Raw genomic sequence first — 19,368 nt, forward strand, 5'->3', positions numbered from 1 at the left:
TTAATATCAAAGTATTTTATCATGTATAATTTAATATGGAAAAAGTGCAAAAAACTAAAAACTAAACTGTATGGTCACATTAACCAAACATCTGTTTTCTTCATTTTCTGTATACAACTTTATCGAAAAGTGCATAAAGCAAAATGCAATTCATATAAACTAACTGAAAATAAGAAAATAATATAAACTAGTGAAGTGCACGAGCCGCAAAATGTCGCAAGTGACGTCGTCAACGACACAGAGTGCATCCGCTGCCCAAGCGGGCAGACGGTTGCCCAACAACGATGCTGCTGTTTGCGTGGGCGTCGCTGGCGGTGGCTACGGCGAAACAGAGTGGGAGGCGCGTGAGGTGAGTAATATAACAAAATAACTGCAAAGAAAATATAAGATAATTAACTAAATTTAATATGCTACAGTCCCAGCGACAACGGGAGTTGCATGAGGCACGGGCCAGAGCCGCACAGATGGAGAAGACCATGAAGTGGTGGTAAGTTTATATTACGAGGGAGGAGAGAAGATTGCTTGCATCCTTAGAACCGGCTTTTGATTAACTGTGAACTCTCTTGCAGGTCGGATTGCACTGCCAACTGGCGCGAGAAGTGGAGTAAGGTAAGGTTGCCATGGCAAGCGTTTAATCAATACGTGTGATAACATAGTCTGTTATTTATTAACAGGTTCGCAACGAGCGTAACAAGGCTCGCGAGGAATCTAAGCAATTAAACATTAAACTGGACGTCGCCATGAAGGAGGCACATTCGCTAAAACGTGAGAAAAATGATCTGGAGCTGCAGATAACGCAGCTTAAAAAGGAAATGGAAAATGTGCACTCCCTGATGATGAAACATGCCGGACAATTTCATCGCGCCGATACTAATGAAGATGCCGAAGCCAATGGACGTGATGCCAATTGTTCACCAGACATTTCGTCAGATGGCTTGAAGAATGTCAATAGTGAAGATGGTTTGGTCACTAAGCTACCCAATGATGTCAAAGATTTAGACATTGAAGAGTTTGCCCTAAAGGGCGCCATGCCCAAACATTTAAGCGAACTGGATGAAGCGGCAGCTGCCGAGGAAAAGCGTTTGATACAACAACTATCCAAGGATGATTTCGATGAGGATTATCTGCTGCAAAAGATATCCATGCTCCAGTTGCGCTTGGATGAGGCTCAAAAGACTCTGCAGGCAGAGCGAGAGTGGGTCCTTAGTATAGAATTTAATTATAGTTATTATAAATTAATCATATTGCAGTGAAAAACACGAACTACACAAGAGCATAGAGAAACTGGCTCTGGAACTGCAGGATGTGCGTGGACGGCAGGAAGAGCTACGTTCGGCCAAACAGGAGGCAGTTCGTGAGCTGCTTACACTCCAGGTGAGCAACGAACTCTCGTTTTAAATGTTACATTTAATTGATATGTATTGTAATGATTAACAGGAGCAACATCGCGCCGAGATGCGTATTGTCAACAACTCGCTCCAAGAAGAAATTGCTGCGCGTGAAAATCTGGAGCGTCGGTATGAAACTTTCGTCGATTTCAGGTGCTCAACAGCTAATTAATCCCCATCCATTTGCAGTCTTAGTGAACTACGCACAGAACTGGAACATTTACAGGCCGAGAACGCTTCGGAATGGGGCAAGCGGGAACGTTTGGAATCTGAGAAGTTGGCGCTGGAGCGCGACAATAAAAAGTTGCGCGCTGAACTTCGTGACTATCAGGAACGCTCTGATCGAAAGTGTCGTCCCATGCAAGCCAACGATGTGGAGTTGCGTGCGCTGCAGCAGGAGTTGTCTGAGAGAAATAAGGAAATCAGCGAGGTCAAAATGTCGCATGCCAAACTCAAGAAACTGCTGGCCGAAACAAACACTGAACTGGGTCATGCAGTGCGACGGGCGGAACAATATGAGGCGGAGGTGAGTCCAAATACACTACAACTTATTAAGAATAAGAATCTTGTTTTGACTCTTAAGAAAAGTTGACAGCATATATGAGATGTCAAGATCTTAAGAATACATCAGTTCAGTTCAGTTGATAAAACAAATATCAAGTAATTAAAGTTTACATTATGACTGCACTGCAGCAAAAACTGCTTGACATACTATTACTGGTTCTTCATTAATTTTCAATCACATACGCTCGAATTTAAACAATTACTTTCATGGCTAAATTTCTAGAATCCTGTTTTAAAAATCAAATATTAAAAGAGTTTTATTTTCATTAATGATTATAGTCTTTGCTTGAAAATTAATTAACATTTAATAGGATTTTGTTTTGCTAGCTACATTTTAAAACTAGAAACAAATGCAATGTTTCGTTGAACCGATTTCGTAAATCCAATTTGTTTGCTTAATTGGCAAATGCTGCCAATCCAGTGATAGCACGTCCCAAGATCAAAGCATGAATATCATGAGTTCCCTCGTAGGTATTAACTGATTCAAGATTCATCACATGCCTTATGACATGATACTCATCACTGATGCCATTGCCGCCCAGCATGTCCCTCATATGCCGAGCAATCTCCAGCGATTTACCCGCATTATTCCGCTTCAGCAATGAAATCATTTCGGGTGTGTGAAGCTTGCGATCCTTAAGGCGACCTACATGTAAACACGACTGAAGTCCAAGGGCAATCTCTGTGGTGGCATCTGCTAGTTTCTTTTGTATCAGCTGATTTGCGGCCAATGGTCGTCCGAATTGCTTGCGATCCAGGGTATATTGACGGCCGATCGCCACACAGGCCTCAGCTGCACCCAAGGCGCCCCACGCGATGCCGTAACGAGCATTGTTCAGGCAGTTGAAGGGTCCACTGAATCCCAGGGCATTTGGCAGCAACTGCTCCTCAGGCACATGCACATCATCCATCAGGATCATGCCAGTTGGTGAAGCTCGCAAAGAGAATTTGCCCTCAATCTTGGGTGTATCCAAACCCTTGGCAGAGAGCTTGCGATCCACAATGAATCCACGCAGCTTGCCATCTTCACACTTGGCCCAAACAATAATGACATCGGCAATGGGTGCACTGGTGATCCAAGTTTTGGATCCGTTCAGTATGTATGTCTTGGTCTTGCTGTCGTATTTGGCGCGGGTTTCCATGCCACCGGGATCGCTGCCATGGTTGGGTTCAGTCAGTCCGAATGCACCTGTAAGTAAAATGATAAAATGATATTAAATGTCTTTGAATTAATTAGATGTTTTAAAGTTTTGTTGTTAGTTAATAAAATTTGATTAGGATTAACATAGAATAGGCCTTGGAAGAGTATTGCAGTTTCGTTTCTAACGATCGATTTTTTGTTGTGTCATACTCTTTCTTGTTTTTTTCCGCTCACAAAACACCTAACATAAAGCGCTCACTTGCCGAAGAGAGCGAATGAGACAAGCAAGCTTTTTGCAAAAGCTCTGGCAAAAAATTGTTTGCTGTCATCTGATGCTAATAATTTCTCGGCTCTCTTTAATCTTCCAGCACAAGTTTTGCGACTTGTTTACTGCATTTTGTTGTTATGGGCACCCGCCCCCCATTGCTTTTTAATCTCAATCTTATCAAATTTTTTAACTTGCTGATAGTAGCAAAATCTTTTAAATTATGCTAAAAATAAAGTGTTGTTAGGTGATCGCTATTGCCTGTCGAATGATTAATGTGAGTGGAGATGTAAATCTGTAGATTCTATGTTTTTTTTACCTATCAATTTGCCCTGGGCCATGCTGGGCAAATATTTTTGCTTTTGCTCGTCGGATCCATAGTCGTATATGGCGCCCATGGCAAGTGAGCTTTGTACACTGACTGCAGATCGGTATGCAGAATCCACACGTTCCACTTCGCGGGTCAGCAGACCATATGCAACACTGGAGACGCCAGCACAACCGTAGCCTTGGAGTGTGCAGCCCAAGACACCGAGGCTGCCAATTTCCTCCATAATCTTCTTATCGAACTGCTCATTGCGATTGGCCAAAGTGACGCGCGGCAACAATTCCGATTGGCAATAGCCGCGGAAGGCATCGCGAATGGCAATTTCCTCTTCGGTCAGCTGACTCTCCAAGTTGAGCGGATCCTGCCAGTTGAATTTGGGTGCACTACTCGCTTTAGTGCTCGCCAAGCGGCTAACGCAGGGACGCAACTTTGTGATAATATTTTGTGCAATCATTTTCCTTTCTGTTTAACTTTATTATGAAATTTTCCAGTCGGCCGCACTCTTCTCTCACACACGCACACGACAGTCGCGTCTGAATTATGTCGAGAGACTGAAGAAAGCTTCAAGCAAAACAAAAGCTTTTCTTGCTAGCGTTTGATTAGCGTGCTCTCTTTTCACTTTTTTCTCTCTTGCGACTTTGTTGTTTTGTCGAACTGCTTCTGTGAGTTTTGTGTTAATCGCAAGCTACTAAATTGTAGCCTTATCTCGAAGCATTGATTTAGAGATTCTGATAACAACGGAAACTGAAAGTTACTTCTGATTACAAGTGAAGATTGCCGCTGGTATCACATTATGGCAATTATGTACTTAAATGAGCCAACCCATACATAATTAAAGATAGCTGCCCCAATCAAGCTTATTTTGGTCAAGGAAATGCTATAGTTTTTAAGTATCAAACAGATCTAAGATCTACTATATTCATTAAGGATATATATATTTTGAAGACTTTAACATTTATTGATTTTATTTGTTCAGAGTTTGTTTAAATTACTTTGGACTGGGTTGATGAATGGAATGTCAAATTGTCGCAGACACTTTTTTGAATTGACTTGATTTGTAATGAATAAAATAATAATAAATGCATCATAATATCATACAATTTTTGTGGAAAAACTTAACTGTTTTCTAAAAGACAATTACCATACCCTACAACCTAAACTAATCACTCAAAACACTTTAACTCACATTTTAAATTTGTAATTTTCAAGGTAAAACGACTTCGACAACGCGTTGAGGAGCTCAAACGTGAATTGGCTGGTGCCGAGGATGAGTTGGACTCGGCAGTTAACCAAGTGCGACGCTTACAGCGCAGCAATGATGAGTTAGTGGGTCAAACTGAGGGGCTTCAGGTGCAAATACAACATCTGCAAAACAGGTGAGCGTCATACCATAAAGTCTACTTCAACTAACTGCCAACTAACATGCTAATAATGGTGCTGGCTTTGCTAATCCCAATAACTTAACCTAATGTTAAATACTAAAACACAATGAAAAGACGTGCACCAAGTCCACAACTGCGTGGTTTGGGTGGAGTGCAGTTGCGTAATAAGATTGCTGTCGAGTTGCCCAATGATTGTCTGCCCAACATCAATGATCTGCGTCAGATCTTTGACGATACTCAGGCGGGTTTGCGTAGCTCCCACAATGGCAGCGATTCGGTGTCAGCTCATCATGCAGCAGCGGTCAAGCGTTCCAGTCACACGGAGCGCACGCTGTTGCAGCAACAGCAGAGCAATGCGGCAGCAGCTGCCGCGGCAACAGCAGCAGCAGCAGCGGCTGCGGCGGCTTATTTTGATGCCAAGACATCGCATTTCGAGGAGAACATCTTTGAGGCAAAGTCGCGTAATTTGGAATTTGAGCGAGCCAAGCAGAAGTTTGATAATCCCCATGGGCAGCATCATCATCAGCACCATCAAAGGCAACAGCGTTCGTCGGCCGGACGCTACAATAGCGCTGGCAGCAACAGCAGCAGCGGAAATCGAGCTAATCTCGCCTTGCCGCTCAAATGTATGACAAATAGTGGCGGCAACACAACGGCATCGAATAAGGATGATATCAATAGGCAGCTGTATGAGGCACACGATAAGGAGCAGACAGCTGCTGGCTATGCTCGCAATAGTATTAATTTAGATGGTCTAAAGGTATCCGATGACGAGGTGAGCTCTAACCTTGCATTACTAACTTTGGTTCTTGAAATTTTCATTTTGCTTAAATTATTTTGTATACTCTTTTGTCGCCTTTAAGTAATCTCGCGATTTATTGCTTACAGACTCCGTAGCTATGGCTCGACAAGTTTGCTGCTGGACGATGAAACGGAAGGGAATAGCGATTGATCGAACAACAAATTTCAAGATGCTTCGATTGCAGTTTATGGTATTAAATATATTAGTATTAACTTTTCCAATCATAGCCCTTTGGCTATTGTTCTCAAGCAATTTGAAGCAGAAGTTCTTTGTTCCTTAATTCTTTCGTATATAGAACATATTTATATGAAGATTAATAGCATACATTTACTTCGAAATACGTCATATTCTAAGTAGATCCCTGAAGTACAACGACCAAGATTACATTAGAAATGGCATTAAGTTTCTTTCATAGATTTTGATATATGTATTTCTGGCTGATTTTTACAATTGTCTGTCTAAATATATGGATATATAGATTGGTTTCCTGTGGGAGCATTAATTAATAGGATCAAAGCGCTAGAACTTGTATTAATCAGACTTCGCAAACATTTCACTGCATGTTAGTTACCCATTTCTATACTTCGAGTACGCCGAATTATTAAATTTTAGATGGCCAGAGATCTCCTTAATCTCGGCTAACATGCATAAACTTAGCACAAATAGAAATTCATTCTTCTATACGTAAAATAATGGGCGTAAAATACAGGTTACAATTTTGAATAAATAATTACATTTACAAAGATAGTGCCAGATATTAAAACAACCTTGATGAGATTGACTTTATAGCTGACTTCAATATACTCTTTGAAAAGTTGCGAATTTTGTGTGGAAATGTTTAAACTTGAGTAGATAATTTCTTTGATTTCCCTGGGGGAAGTGAATCAAAATACGTACGCTTGTGCCTCTATCGATGTTGTCAAGTTTTCGGCATCTTCTTTCTAGTCTAGAAGTTCTAGACTTCTTGCCAAGGTTCGCAACTGCTGTTAAGGGAATATTGTAAATTCGAACTGTTAAGAATATTTAATACAAAAAACATAATGTATTAATTTATAGCAATATTAGTATTCTATTAATACTTTAATTCTAATTAATATGGATAAACTATTAACAATACTTATATACATACTTAATATACAAATTACATATGCCTATCACTTTTGGTATGTTACAAATAAATTAAACGCTAATCATAATCAATTGTTTGATGCTGACTTGAATAGAAACGGAGTAAGCGGAAGCAATTACATTTTTATAAATTTGCAACAAAATTATCAGTATTGAATGAAAACAGATTTCTTTAAATATGGTGAATCGGGGCACGAAATTTACTGGCGTTTGCATTGCCATTTATTTGATATATGCACTATTTGTATTCGTTATATTACCAATGCTAATGCCCAATCCAGTTGCTATGTCCCGATCGATGCTCGCTCAGCAGACACGACACTTGGGCGACTTGAGCAAATATAGTTTGGAGACAGGTGGTAAACCGGTACGATCTATGCTGGTTTCATTTAGAGGATCTGGAGCACTCAAATTACTGGACTACCTTACTCGTCAGCCGGGCAATTATCACCACTTTTCGCCGCTTATTGCATATAGAAATCGGATTACACAAAAGAGTAGAATCGAACGGGCTCTCAATGAATTGGTATCCCTTTACAATTGCGACTATAATAACTCATTACCTATGTTGGCCGCTGGATGAAAACACCTTCGTTTAAGAATTTTTACGGAATGCAGTGGAAAACATGTGTGGCTTATACTTCGGAAGTGTGTTGGAATCCCGAAATTATGGCAAACATTTGTAGGATTTTCCCATTTATCAATATGTCGGTGTATAACTTGGGACTAAAGTACTTGTCGGTTTTGCTGCGGAGAAAAGAGTACGTAGTAAATAGTTATATGTTAGAGTATTAGAATAGTTTTTTGATATGCATCTCGTAGTCTCAACCTTCGCATTCTACTCCTGATACGTGATCCACGTGGAACAATGGCTTCGCGTAGTAATCGAGCTTGGTGCTCTGGTAAGCCTGAGTGTTCTCAGCCAAATGATCTGTGTGCAAGTATGGTTGATGATTATTCGATCGCTGAGCAGTTACTTCACGATTATCCAGATCGATTTAGGTTTGTGCTCCTAGGCGTAAAAAATAATATTTTACTCGTTGGTAAATATAATTTATTTGAATTTTTAGTATCATCCGCTATGAAGAATTGGCGATGGACCCTTCAAGCGGCTTAAAAAAGATCTTCGATTTCTATGGATTACCCATGAAGACTACTGAAGACAAGTTTAAGTTAAAGTTAAGTAGTGTTGGATTGGAGAAAACAAATTCGTTACTTTTCGAACGACCCATGGAATGGATGGATACACTTTTGCCGCAGGATGTGGAAAAAATAGAAAATGTCTGCGAAGAGGCTATGAATCTATGGGGATATAATCCAATAGCTCAAATTGCGAATAGTAGTAGCGGCACATTTGTAGCCTTAAAAACGATGCCTATATTTCTGAAGCCAAATCTAAAATAAAATACATATACCACTATTTGATTTTGTGACTATGTGATAATAATAGCCTCAATTAAATTATTAACGTGTGTGTGTTAATGCTCTCAAAGTTAACGCTAAGCCTAATTTTTAAAGGAGTAAACAGTTGCAAAAGCGCCATCTATTGGAATCCGCTGAAATCTGCTCATTGAATACCTCAGCAGTATTTTGGTATTTTTTAGTTGGTAATGGTGAGTATTTTAACGCAAACTGTTGAGCGGCCATACTCGAGCCCTCAGCTGTTCATTCTGTTTTCGCTGTCGCTCTCGGGAAGCTCGCAAGGCATCGCTATCGCTTCGACATTTCCAATTCAATCGGGCCCAATCAGAAAATAATCGAAACAAATTGCAGAGTTCGCATTTAATTGCAATGTCTGGCACGTTATAAAATGTGAAATTGTGTGCTGTTTAAGCGGGCTAACTGTGTGTGTGGTGTGGTGTGCTGTGCTTTATGTGTGTGCGTGAATGTGTGTTGTGTTGTGCTATGTTGTGTGAGGATGTGTGAACGAGTGTGTTTGTTTATGTGAATATGTAAACAACCCAAAAAAGGCTAAGGCCAGGCCACCAACAAAAAAAAAGTTTCCATTATTTCTAAGCGAAAAGTGTGTGTTAGCCAATTAGTTAAGTAATTCAATAACAAAGCAACAGCAACAGCAATAGCAACAAAAACAAAATTACTCACCCCCTCCCATAATAAAGTAGCAATACTAAATAATAACAAATGAGCACAACGGATTTGGATCTGGAGTCCTGCGCGCTGTTGACCGGCGAAACTGTCGAAGCTGCTGCCGCCGCCGCTAACGACTCTGTCACTGTCAGGACACGCACTAAGCAACGCGTCAGTTTAAATTCAAAACGTCGACGCAGCCGTATGTCCCGACGCGCGAATCTCATTGGCATTTGTGGCGTTAGCAGTTTGTGCATACTGCTGCTGATTGCCACCACGCAGCATCGACCGCTCACCTCGCCCTTTAGCAGCGGCAACAGCAATGGCAACGGCAACGGCAATGTTGCCTCCAGTCTGCTGTCGAATAATCTCGGCGGCCGCAATGGCGGCGGCGGCTATTATGAGCGACAGCAGCAGCAGCAGCCATCACAAACTGCCGCCACCATTTACAATATGACAGCGACCATAGTGGATGTCCTGGCGGCGCAGCGTGCGCGCATTCTCACCGAAATGGAGAACTTTGAGTATCCTCGCGGCGGTGCCGAGAAACTCAATGACATGACCCTCGAAACTGGCGGCACGCCAGTTCGCAGCATTGTCGTTACCAGCTGGCGCTCGGGCTCCACATTTCTGGGAGACATCCTGAATGCCATACCGGGCAATTACTATCACTATGAGCCGCTGCTGGACTTTGGCATTAAGCAAGTGCGCGATCCCGATGATCAGCAGCTGGCCGTGCAAAATCTCAAGAATCTGCTCAATTGTGATTATGGCGATATGACTGATTATCTCGAATATGGCAAGACGCACACCTATCTCTTTGAGCACAATCAACGCCTTTGGGATGTTTGTCGCGAGTATCCGCGCTTCTGTTGGCGTCCCGCCTTCCTCACACCATTCTGTCGACTGTTCCCCATACAGAGCATGAAAACGGTGCGACTGCGTCTCGCTCAGGCCGAGCAGTTACTTCAGGATCAAAGGTAAGGCACCCTTTAGCATCAATTACTTAATAGGGATATATGCTTTTTGTGTAAATTAAATATTAAATAAAGTACAGAGACTAGAAGAAAAAGTAAGACCTACAACACAACTTCACTATAGTCTTTTTATATTTTTTTTAAAGAGGTTTTATTGCACTACGAATATCGTAAGCTAGTATGTTGAATATATGCAGTCAGTCAGTCAGTTAATTAGGACAATGCATTTTATATTAATTAAAAAATATCTAGAGTACTCATATGATGAAAATTAAATTAAAAATAGAGTGTTCTGTATAAGTGCCTGTCATACTTCAACTGATATTGAATGAGTACTCCACAACGAGTTACGATAGAGAGGGCGAAAGATTAACAGAGCGCATACAATGAAAGTGAAAGGCAAGGCGCCTGCGCAAATTGTGTCGTCTCTCTTTCGACACGCGTTTTTATCGATACTTCGATTTATTGCGGTTTCTCTGGCTTCATCGACATTCAACTGGTTTGTGATTCAGTTCCATTGTCGTTTATATTTATAACTAGCAAGAGTTATACTAGTGGATTTGCTTTGCTGATAATGCGTTAACTACAAATCCAAAATCATTTGCATACATATGTAATTATAATAATTTTCTACAAAACACGATCTTTGACTCGCCAAAGATTAAATGCCCTTGCACAAAATACGAAATACTAAGTTCAAATACATATATGTATTTATGTACACGATAAATATAATAATGTGTGTTACATATGTATTTCTCTTATTTAAATATGATTTCCTTTTTGAGTTTCTTTTATTCTGCGACTCTGTTCCGTTTTGCTGTATTCGTTGAGTTCTTCAACACTACACACACATAAATTACTATAAGTTGTGATAAGTCGCTTTGACTGGCACTTTAGATAAGACTCTAATCAAGTGTTTAGTCTTTGAGTTATTAATGCGCTATACAACTATTTGTTATCAGCAATATTATGCTTGTTTACTCACACTTCAGTTGTTAAATAAAGTAGTTCAGTAATTTACTGGGATTGAAAAATGATTTATTTATGCTTCACGTTAATACCTTGAAAATTCCATTTAATGCCTTAATCATTTAATTTCCTGCCTTTGAAAGCATTAACAGAGCTTAAGAAATATGATTTTTTTTTATCACTCTACAAAATTGCTGCATATTTTAATTATAACAATGTTTTTGCTCGTTTGTTGTTATCTTTTTATTATTATTAAGAGAAACAGAAGCAAAATTGATTGTGATTGATAATTACGATAACGTCATATTCAATTCGTATCAAATTTTCCCTAATTGCTAATTACTGTTGTTTGTGTTAAGATTCAATCTAAAAATTGATAACACAATACTCGAGGTTATGGAATTTCCGTAATCTTATCTCAACTTCCTCAACGCTCTTTTGCGGTGAATAATTATGAACATTAAAAACTGATTACTTTTATTTATAAGAAAATATTTACTATACAAAATAGTAAGAGAAAAATACTCTTGCTTTAGTCAGTCAAGTAAAAGTAATTGATAAATCCTTTGGGTACACAATCGTAAAGCAATTCGAAGCGATTCGATTTGACCGCAAACAAAGTTTCGTTTACATAATTTTCCATTTAAAATGTAATGCAAACAATCAAGCAAAACAAAGTAAAAAAATCAATAAAATTAGTTGTGTATGGGCATTCTGGACAAACAACACCAACAGAGCAGGGCAGTGAAATGTAAACAGAAACCAAAACCAAAGCCAAACGAACGAACGAAAATATATTTGATTGATGTGCTTTCAATTTTCGATTCCTGGGCCATTGTGGTCTCAGTTACCGCATTGAATCCCATTCAATCCAAAACTAATGACATTGGGGACATTGGTATTGTTGCTGATGTTACGCAAAAGATTCACACAACCATTTCGTACTCATCCCTGAAAAAAGAGTGCGCTGACATTTTGGAGTTGGGTTTAGTTTCGGATATAGATACGAATAGAGATTCGAATCCGGATTCGGATTCGGATGCGGCTACAGCAAACAAATGGAAATTGATTGAATTAAGTTAAAACGTTTGCATTTGCTTGCTATTTGCTATCAATGCTCGTAAATGTCAGATATATTTAACAGATATGAGATATATTTATATTTGCTCAGACAATGGGCGTGGCATGCAAGGTCTGCCTTCACACCAAAACGTTTCACACTGCATCAGCAAAAAGCAATTAACATACAAATTCATGAGCTCGAAATGTGAACGAGTCTCTCTCTCTCTCTCACTCGTTCTCTCTCTTTCTCATTGCCGGAAGCTCTTGGCAATTCTCCTAAGTAAATTAGCTGGGTAGTCGAGCCTTTTGTTTTGCCAACGCATTTCTCTTTGCCACTTGCCTTTTCGCTGTATTCTCAGGTTGCCAGCGATACTCTTTCAAAGGGCATATGATATGTTACTTAACTTGTGTGAGCAGTTTACAACTCGAGAAATCAAATGTATTTGATTACTTCTTCTGCGAATTTACTTTAAAATGTTTTTATTTAAATCTAATTGAAATATTTTAAAGTTCTAGTTTCTAAACAAACAGTTTGGATTCACCGAATCAACTTGAAATTTGCTTATATCGCATTTCATTCTACTTTAAGTTGTTTCCCCTACTTTTGCTTGTTAGGGCATTAGTGCTATTGCTTTTGCTTTTGAGTTTGAGTTTTTCCAAGTTTTTTCTGCGGTATCTTGTTGCAGTAATATTTTTCACACTCTATTAACGGAGTGTAGTTGAGCAGCTTTCAGCACCCGGTTTTCAGTGTCCAGTGAAATGCATCAAAATTCCGGAAACGTTGTCCAAGCACTTAGATTTATGTTGCTCTGTTGCTCGTGGCTTGTTGCCCAGCATTTCCCTTCCCCGCGCCCCTTCGTTGTATTCACTTTGAGCTCACACCCAATTTGGGTCAGTGTGTGGGGCGGTTTGGTGTCGGGTGACTCACTAAGCGGCCACTAACTTGGCTAACTTGGTTTCTAATTGCCGGTTGGGCAACTGGGCAACTGGGTGCGGAGCCCAGCACGAAAAGTGTAACTTCTAATCATTAATTGCGTATACGCCGCATTGCGCAGACCTCTTAAATAATGTGCCTAAATGGGATTTTATTCTTTTTGCTCGTGAGTGATATTATTTTTTTATAGCATCGATAAAGCAAATTTTAAAATTTTTTAAGGAGTAAATTAATTTGATTGCTTAGGTTAGCTGAACACTTGGCATTGTAGGGTATTTCCATTCGGCTATATTGGATTTTGTTTGACAGAAGTCTTTTCGTTTAGAGCGACGTAGATATAATGTTGTGAAAATTGAAAGCGCCCACAGCTCCCAGCATAAAAGCTTACAACGAGCCACTCAGTTTTTTTGGGGGCAGCAGCTGCTGCTGCAGTAGCTGTAGCTGAAAGCCAAAACCGCAAACCGCAGAGAGTTTTTGGCTTTAGTCTCTTTTAGTTGGCTTATAATGAGCAAAGTGGCCATTAACTGAAAACTTTTGTAAACTGCGTTTTAAAGCGGGCCACTCGACAGTCCAACAGTCAGAGAAGTCAAAGATACTGAAAGACAGGTAGACCGTCAGACAGACAGACAGACAGATAGATAGATAACAATGTGCGAGAGAGAAAAAAAGATGAGAGAAGAGACCCACTTTTGACCAGCCAAAAATTACAAACAAAGTAAAAAACTAAAAACGAAGAAATAAACCCGTTCTAAAAAGCTTATTGCACAATAGACCTCATTCTTGTTGGACATGGATGGCATTTAAGTTTTTGTTTGTGAACTCTTGACTCTCAATGCGTGACAGTTTTGACAGAGACAATGAGAGAGCCAAAAGGGAGAGATCGCGCTAGACCCGAGTTCACTGAACGTTCGACTGACTTTGGCTTTTATGTTTTATGAGCGTTTGTTTTTTTTTGTTTTTTGTTTTTGTTTTATTCATGCCCCGTCACTAGAAAAAATGGGGGGAAAACAAAACTAAGCGCGGGTGTCTGGCATACAAAAATAAAACAAGAAACGGAAAAACAGAAATCAAAAACAACATCAGCAGCAGCAGCAGCTACAACAACAACAACGACAACAACAAATACGTATACGCTGCGCATTTTGCATTCAAAAACGAGTTTCACACAGGCCAAAAGCAAAAAGTTTTGGTACGTGTTTTTCTATGGCGTAAATGGGTGAAAAGCGCTAATAAAAATTGTCGGCCCGCTGGCTGCATTCGGCGGTGCCTCAAGACCGGGCCAAAACCGCAGCCTCAGTCGTCTCAGTTGCCGTCGTCATCATCGTTGTTGTTGTTGTTGCCGTTGTCGTTGTACTCAGCTGGGCTATGACAAACTCGAGCCGGCAGTGAAAGTGATTGATATTTTTGTTGTACTTTGTTGTTTTAGTTTTTTTTGTTTTTTTTTATTTTACCCGTACCTGAAAGTTTCGCTTTTTTCGCCCGGGCGTGTGGCAAACATAAATATAATTTCTACTGTGGCTAGCTTATGCTTGTCGGCTTAATCTGCAGTTGGTATTTATTTAGCCTTTTAATTGGGTAGTATAGTCTTTGCTGTAGCCTTGCCGACACCCGATCGTTGATAGATGAGGCATTGACTCGCAAACCGGTCTAAGAATTCGTCTGTCTGTGCACGAGTGTATATACACCGTTTATTTATTGTGTTGTGTTTGGCTGATCAACTGCATGGAATATTTTATTAGTTTATGTATGAACAATACATAGAAGAGGGAGATGCATAGATCTTTTGTATTAAGATGCGAACATCTGCTGCCATTTTGCACTTTGCTGCAAAATGTTGTTCAATTTTTGTCAAACTTGATTTTTATATCATCTCAAGTTTTGGCTATTACTGATGACGTCTATAAAATTATTATTTGATGGTTAATATCCGTGTTCAAATAAAAATCGATTTAGATGACTTATATTTTCGTTACATGCTCCGCAATTAACTGCACCGAATGTGGAAAGAAAGGGAGAGTAAAGATCAAGTGTGACTATACAACAAAGTAAAGGATATTTAAAACTTAATACCAGCTCGTTTGTTATGCTAATTTTGATTTATATAAGATGGGCACATTTACAACAAGTATCGAAAATTTATTATTTGAACAATAAGTTAATTACTAGTCTAAAAATAACTACGAAAATGGATCTGAGATTCATTACTATGCGAAATCTGTACATTCAATTCTGGTTATCAATTGGTTAATATGAAAGCCGAACTCTAATAAATTACAAGTAATGCACTTGGATATAAATAGCTTGATTGTCTATATCAAAGAGATTAAAAATGATAGCTATAATTATCCTATTTTTAGAATATTTCTCTGTACGAGTAGTTGCCGCATTCATAGCTGAAGCATGATTTAATATTGTGCGGTAAAGTTATTCTTTTGTTACTTAGTTGTGACATAAGACAGCCTCATTAACTAATGTGCCAAGTGTTGGCATTACCAGACACAATCACCATTTGTGATTTGCGCTAACAACACTATATGATGTTTATTTTTAAACGCTGACAGTCGACTAATAGATTCTTTGGTTCTGAATGCAAAAAGTATCTTTTTTCGGTGCTGGTTATTCAATGGTTCTTCGAAGTCTCTGTAGTTCGTAAGCCAAGCAACAACTCGTTGCTGACAGCCTTGAAAAGAACTTTTTTCCTTTCTTAAGTTTTGTGCTGCTGTCGTTTTTCTGTTTTGATGTTGTTGTTTCCTTTTTTCGTTTTTGGCTTTATATTTCTACGTATATTCTGTACAATTACCAAGCACAATTTATCGTTGACGGTTCGCGTTGTAAATTTTTAAGTAGCATCGCCTAATGCGATTTCTCCAACTGCAACTGGAAACCAACAACTGGCAACTTTATGACATTCGTTTTGCTCGTTGTTGTTGTTCTTGTTGCTGTTGTTGCTGTTGTTTTTACTGTGACTAGGCAGTGGCTTCATGGTTCATCAATTTGTTATGCGTTTCGGTGCTGTGACTTTGGGCAAACTTGCTTGTTCTTCAAGATGCTGTCAATCTTTTTTTTGTTGTGTTTTTGCTAGACTTATTTTCCTCTTTGTTTTTGAGTCGTTATCTTTTTTTCTTATTCGTTCTGCTTTTTCCTTTTTTTTTTTTTACTTTGTTTTGGGGTGGCATAGTTAGATGCATTAGTTAGATCGATAGATTGATTGATAGCCCCCCATTTGGGTGCTAGTAAATCATTGCAATTTTCACACGCTGCAACATTGACTCGCAAAAGGTGATTAGTTATGATTAGTTAGCTGTACTCTGCCGCGCTTCAGCGATTTTCATTATACCCGCTACCCATAGGGTAGAAGGGTATTATAACTTTGTGCCGGCAGGAAATGTATGTAACAGGTAGAAGGAGGCATCTCCGACCCTATAAAGTACATATATTCTTGATCAGCGTCAACAGCCGAGACGATATAGCCATGTCCGTCTGTCCGTCTGTGTGTCTGTCCGTCCGTCCGTATGAAACACTGGATCTCAGAGACTATAAGAGATAGAGCTATAATTTTTTTTCGACAGCATTTGTTATGTTTGCACGCAGATCAAGTTTGTTTCAAATTTTTGCCACGCCCACTTCCGCCCCGCAAATCAAAAAAATTGAATAACAAGCGTAATTTTAAAGCTAGAGTTACGAATTTTGGTATATACAATAATTACTATAGTAGTTATGATTCCTGAAAATTTTGTTGCGATCAGAAAAAAATTGAAGTTATTAAAGAAATACTTTTGTATGGGCAAAAACGCCTACTTACTATGGGTCTGAGTTGCTTTGGCCGACAATCTGGTACATTGTGCCGTCTATGGTATATTTTGAATGGTGTACTATATCGATATACCAAATATACCATTTGGTATATTTTTTAGTATTTTTTAGTATTTTGGTATATTTTGAAAATGATACCGCAATATTTTGCCTTTATTAAAAATGGGTAGCGGGTATCTCACAGTCGAGCACACTCGACTGTAACTTTCTTACTTGTTTTGTTATTAAAATTAACCCTAAAGGCAAACTTTACTGCTTACTGTGCTGCTGACCAGGCCAGAAAGTTGGTCAAAATATGTGAACTATGTTCAAAAAAGCCAATTTAATACGGAGACTTTTGCAAACATTTTCTGTAGACAAATTTAACTTGTTTCAATTATTTAGTATGCCAAAAATCTAAAATAAATTACATTATGTTGCCACATGGTAAAACATTGAGCTTATTGTTTATTGAACAGTTTTATTTGCATGGCATTTATCATAACCACAATTACAACATTGCGAAATTCCCATTATTAATTCTAGCTACTATTTTAACACATATTTTAGCTTAGATGTCTACTTTGTCGGTATTTGCAACGCGTGTGCAAAGTGTTAACAACATTTTATAAATAATTTTGCAAGTCGCAAACAACAAAACCGAAATCCGCTTTTTTCTATTTTTGCCATTGTCTATTTTGGGAAAATGCAACCACACGGAGCCAACTACTAGCAACAGCTGCAAGCCAACTTTGCTCATGGCTCGAATCACCTGCCTTTGGTTTTTGCTCGGCAGCAAAAAAGAAAATAACAAAATCCGTGTGGAAAATTATTCCGCTAACCCAGAGTTACCTTTCTCTCTCTCTCTGTCTCTTTCTGTCTCTGTCTTTCGGTTTGCGAGTAAAAGTATTATATTTTACTTTTAATGACCAAGCAAAAGTATTTTTTATTTATTTTATTTTTCACCTTTTAGTCGTAGTTGCTTTAACTCATTCGCCCGGTTTTTCTTTTAATTGCATTCGAGTCTGCGTTTGCCAGCCCATAGAATCGTCGTAGAAAGTCATTTCGTTTCTTTTCTGTGGAAATTTGCAACAACTACAACAACGATTGCAACAATTGTCAATGTCATTGTGCGCTTAACGCACAAAACCCATCCGTGATTTAACAGCTTGACGAATTTCATTTCACAGCTTTTGTTAACGAACCGGAACTCTTTAATACTAGTTGTCAGGTTCGCATGTTTTATTCCTTCCAAGTTGCATTTATTTCTCTCTCTCTCTTTTTATTTGTGGGAAAGTTGATCAAGTTTTCGTTCAGGTTTTTGACTGACGCATTTACATCTTTATAGGCCATAAAATGTGATACTTAGCACAGATTTGGGCTACTGTCATGTAATTTTATCTGTTGCTGCTTACAACTTTTTACTATTTGATTAGTTGGCGCAGTGTTTGTAGTGATAAGCGGCAGGTTAAGGCTGTTGTTGATGATGAGATTTTGGGCTTATTATCAAGTAGTTCTCCGTATAAATGAGATGATAACAATGTTAACTTTGTGATAATGCTGATAGCCCAAAGTTAGTAAGACTCTCACATAACAACTTTATTCTTATTAAACAGCCTTATTCTAAGATTTTTCTTCAGAATTAAATGCGATAAATAATTTAGATTTATAACCAGTAAGAAAGCTACACTTGAGTGTGCTCAACAGTAAGATATCCGCTATTAATTTTGAATAAAACTAAAATAGTGCGATATTCTTGTTATAAAACATTCTTTCACAAAAATACTAAAATATACCGAATTATATATTTGGTTTATTGATATAGAACTACATTCGAAATATACCAGATTGTCAACCAAAAAAAAAAGTAAGCGTTTTTCCATATGTATTTCTTAAATAACTTCTACAATTTGTATCTGATCGCAAGCAATCAGGAATTATAAAAACTGTATTTATTATTGAATGTTATTCATGTTATTTATGTTATTTTTCGATATGCGGGGGCGGATTTGGGAATGGCAATAATTTGAAGCAAACTTGATCTGCCTGAAAAGTAGTAGAAAATTCGTGTCGAAAGAAAAATTTATCTCTCTCTCTCTCTTAGAGTTCATACGAATGGACGGACAGACAGACAGACAGAAATGGCTACATTGTCTTGGCTGAAGACGCTGATCAAGAATATATATACTCTATGGGCTCGGAGATACCTACTTCTAAATTATAACATAACATTGTAACACTAGCTTTATAACCAATCTGAATTGTTCTTTTAAAATTCCACAACTTAAAAGTACATCACATTTTTGTAACCTCATTGCTAGGGAGCAGATACAGATAAGTTTGGTAATGATAACCTGTTAAAGAAGTTTGATTTACTATTTCCAGCCACTCTCTGAACATTTATCAAAACTACAAACTGTTCTTAAACCGCTTGAGCACTTGAACATATTTTTGGCAAGGGGCTTGCATGTGGAATCCGTGCATTGTTCAATTATTTAATTTGGGTTATGCCATGGGCAAGTATTGGCCATAAATCTTTGAAGTG

General features: G+C 38.6%; 4 protein-coding genes across 7 annotated transcripts in view; 3 read left to right on the plus strand and 1 right to left on the minus strand.

Annotated features, from left to right (window-relative positions):
* The first annotated feature begins 77 nt into the window (after positions 1–77).
* Positions 78–7,066, plus strand: LOC117563362 (coiled-coil domain-containing protein 102A). Of its 4 annotated transcripts, XM_034241657.2 has the most exons (10): positions 78–349; positions 417–487; positions 570–609; positions 675–1,195; positions 1,251–1,374; positions 1,438–1,517; positions 1,578–1,914; positions 4,896–5,062; positions 5,183–5,843; positions 5,957–7,066. In XM_034241657.2, exons 1-10 carry the CDS (start codon positions 212–214, stop codon positions 5,963–5,965), a joined length of 2,148 nt encoding a protein of 715 aa, XP_034097548.1. In that variant the 5' UTR covers positions 78–211; the 3' UTR covers positions 5,966–7,066. The 4 variants fall into 4 exon arrangements, with proteins under 4 accessions (XP_034097548.1, XP_034097550.2, XP_034097551.1 ...); XM_034241658.2 differs by lacking the exon at positions 5,183–5,843 and having other exon boundaries at positions 83–349; XM_034241659.2 differs by lacking the exons at positions 4,896–5,062; positions 5,183–5,843; positions 5,957–7,066 and adding an exon at positions 1,977–2,165 and having other exon boundaries at positions 82–349.
* On the minus strand, positions 2,187–4,241 carry LOC117563363 (glutaryl-CoA dehydrogenase, mitochondrial). Its single transcript, XM_034241661.2, has 2 exons — positions 3,678–4,241; positions 2,187–3,141 (listed from the first exon to the last, which is right to left on the minus strand). The coding sequence occupies exons 1-2, from the start codon at positions 4,138–4,140 to the stop codon at positions 2,348–2,350; spliced, it is 1,257 nt and encodes a 418-aa protein (XP_034097552.2). The 5' UTR covers positions 4,141–4,241; the 3' UTR covers positions 2,187–2,347.
* LOC117563364 (carbohydrate sulfotransferase 5) lies at positions 6,040–8,418 on the plus strand. Its single transcript, XM_034241662.2, is given in 5 exon segments — positions 6,040–6,060; positions 7,165–7,569; positions 7,572–7,759; positions 7,821–8,000; positions 8,069–8,418. Coding segments are annotated over 5 exon segments (1,128 nt in total). The 3' UTR covers positions 8,403–8,418.
* A 246-nt stretch (positions 8,419–8,664) lies between these two features.
* The window catches only part of LOC117564357 (carbohydrate sulfotransferase 4), a 35,597-nt gene continuing 24,893 nt past the window's right edge, over positions 8,665–19,368 (plus strand). The window contains exon 1 of the mRNA XM_034243071.2: positions 8,665–10,066. Coding sequence (XP_034098962.2) covers positions 9,141–10,066 — 926 coding nt within the window. The 5' untranslated portion in view covers positions 8,665–9,140. The remainder of the gene's footprint in view (positions 10,067–19,368) is intronic.

This window comes from Drosophila albomicans, chromosome 2L, assembly GCF_009650485.2.
Source record: "Drosophila albomicans strain 15112-1751.03 chromosome 2L, ASM965048v2, whole genome shotgun sequence".
Classification (NCBI taxonomy): Eukaryota; Metazoa; Arthropoda; class Insecta; order Diptera; family Drosophilidae; genus Drosophila; species Drosophila albomicans.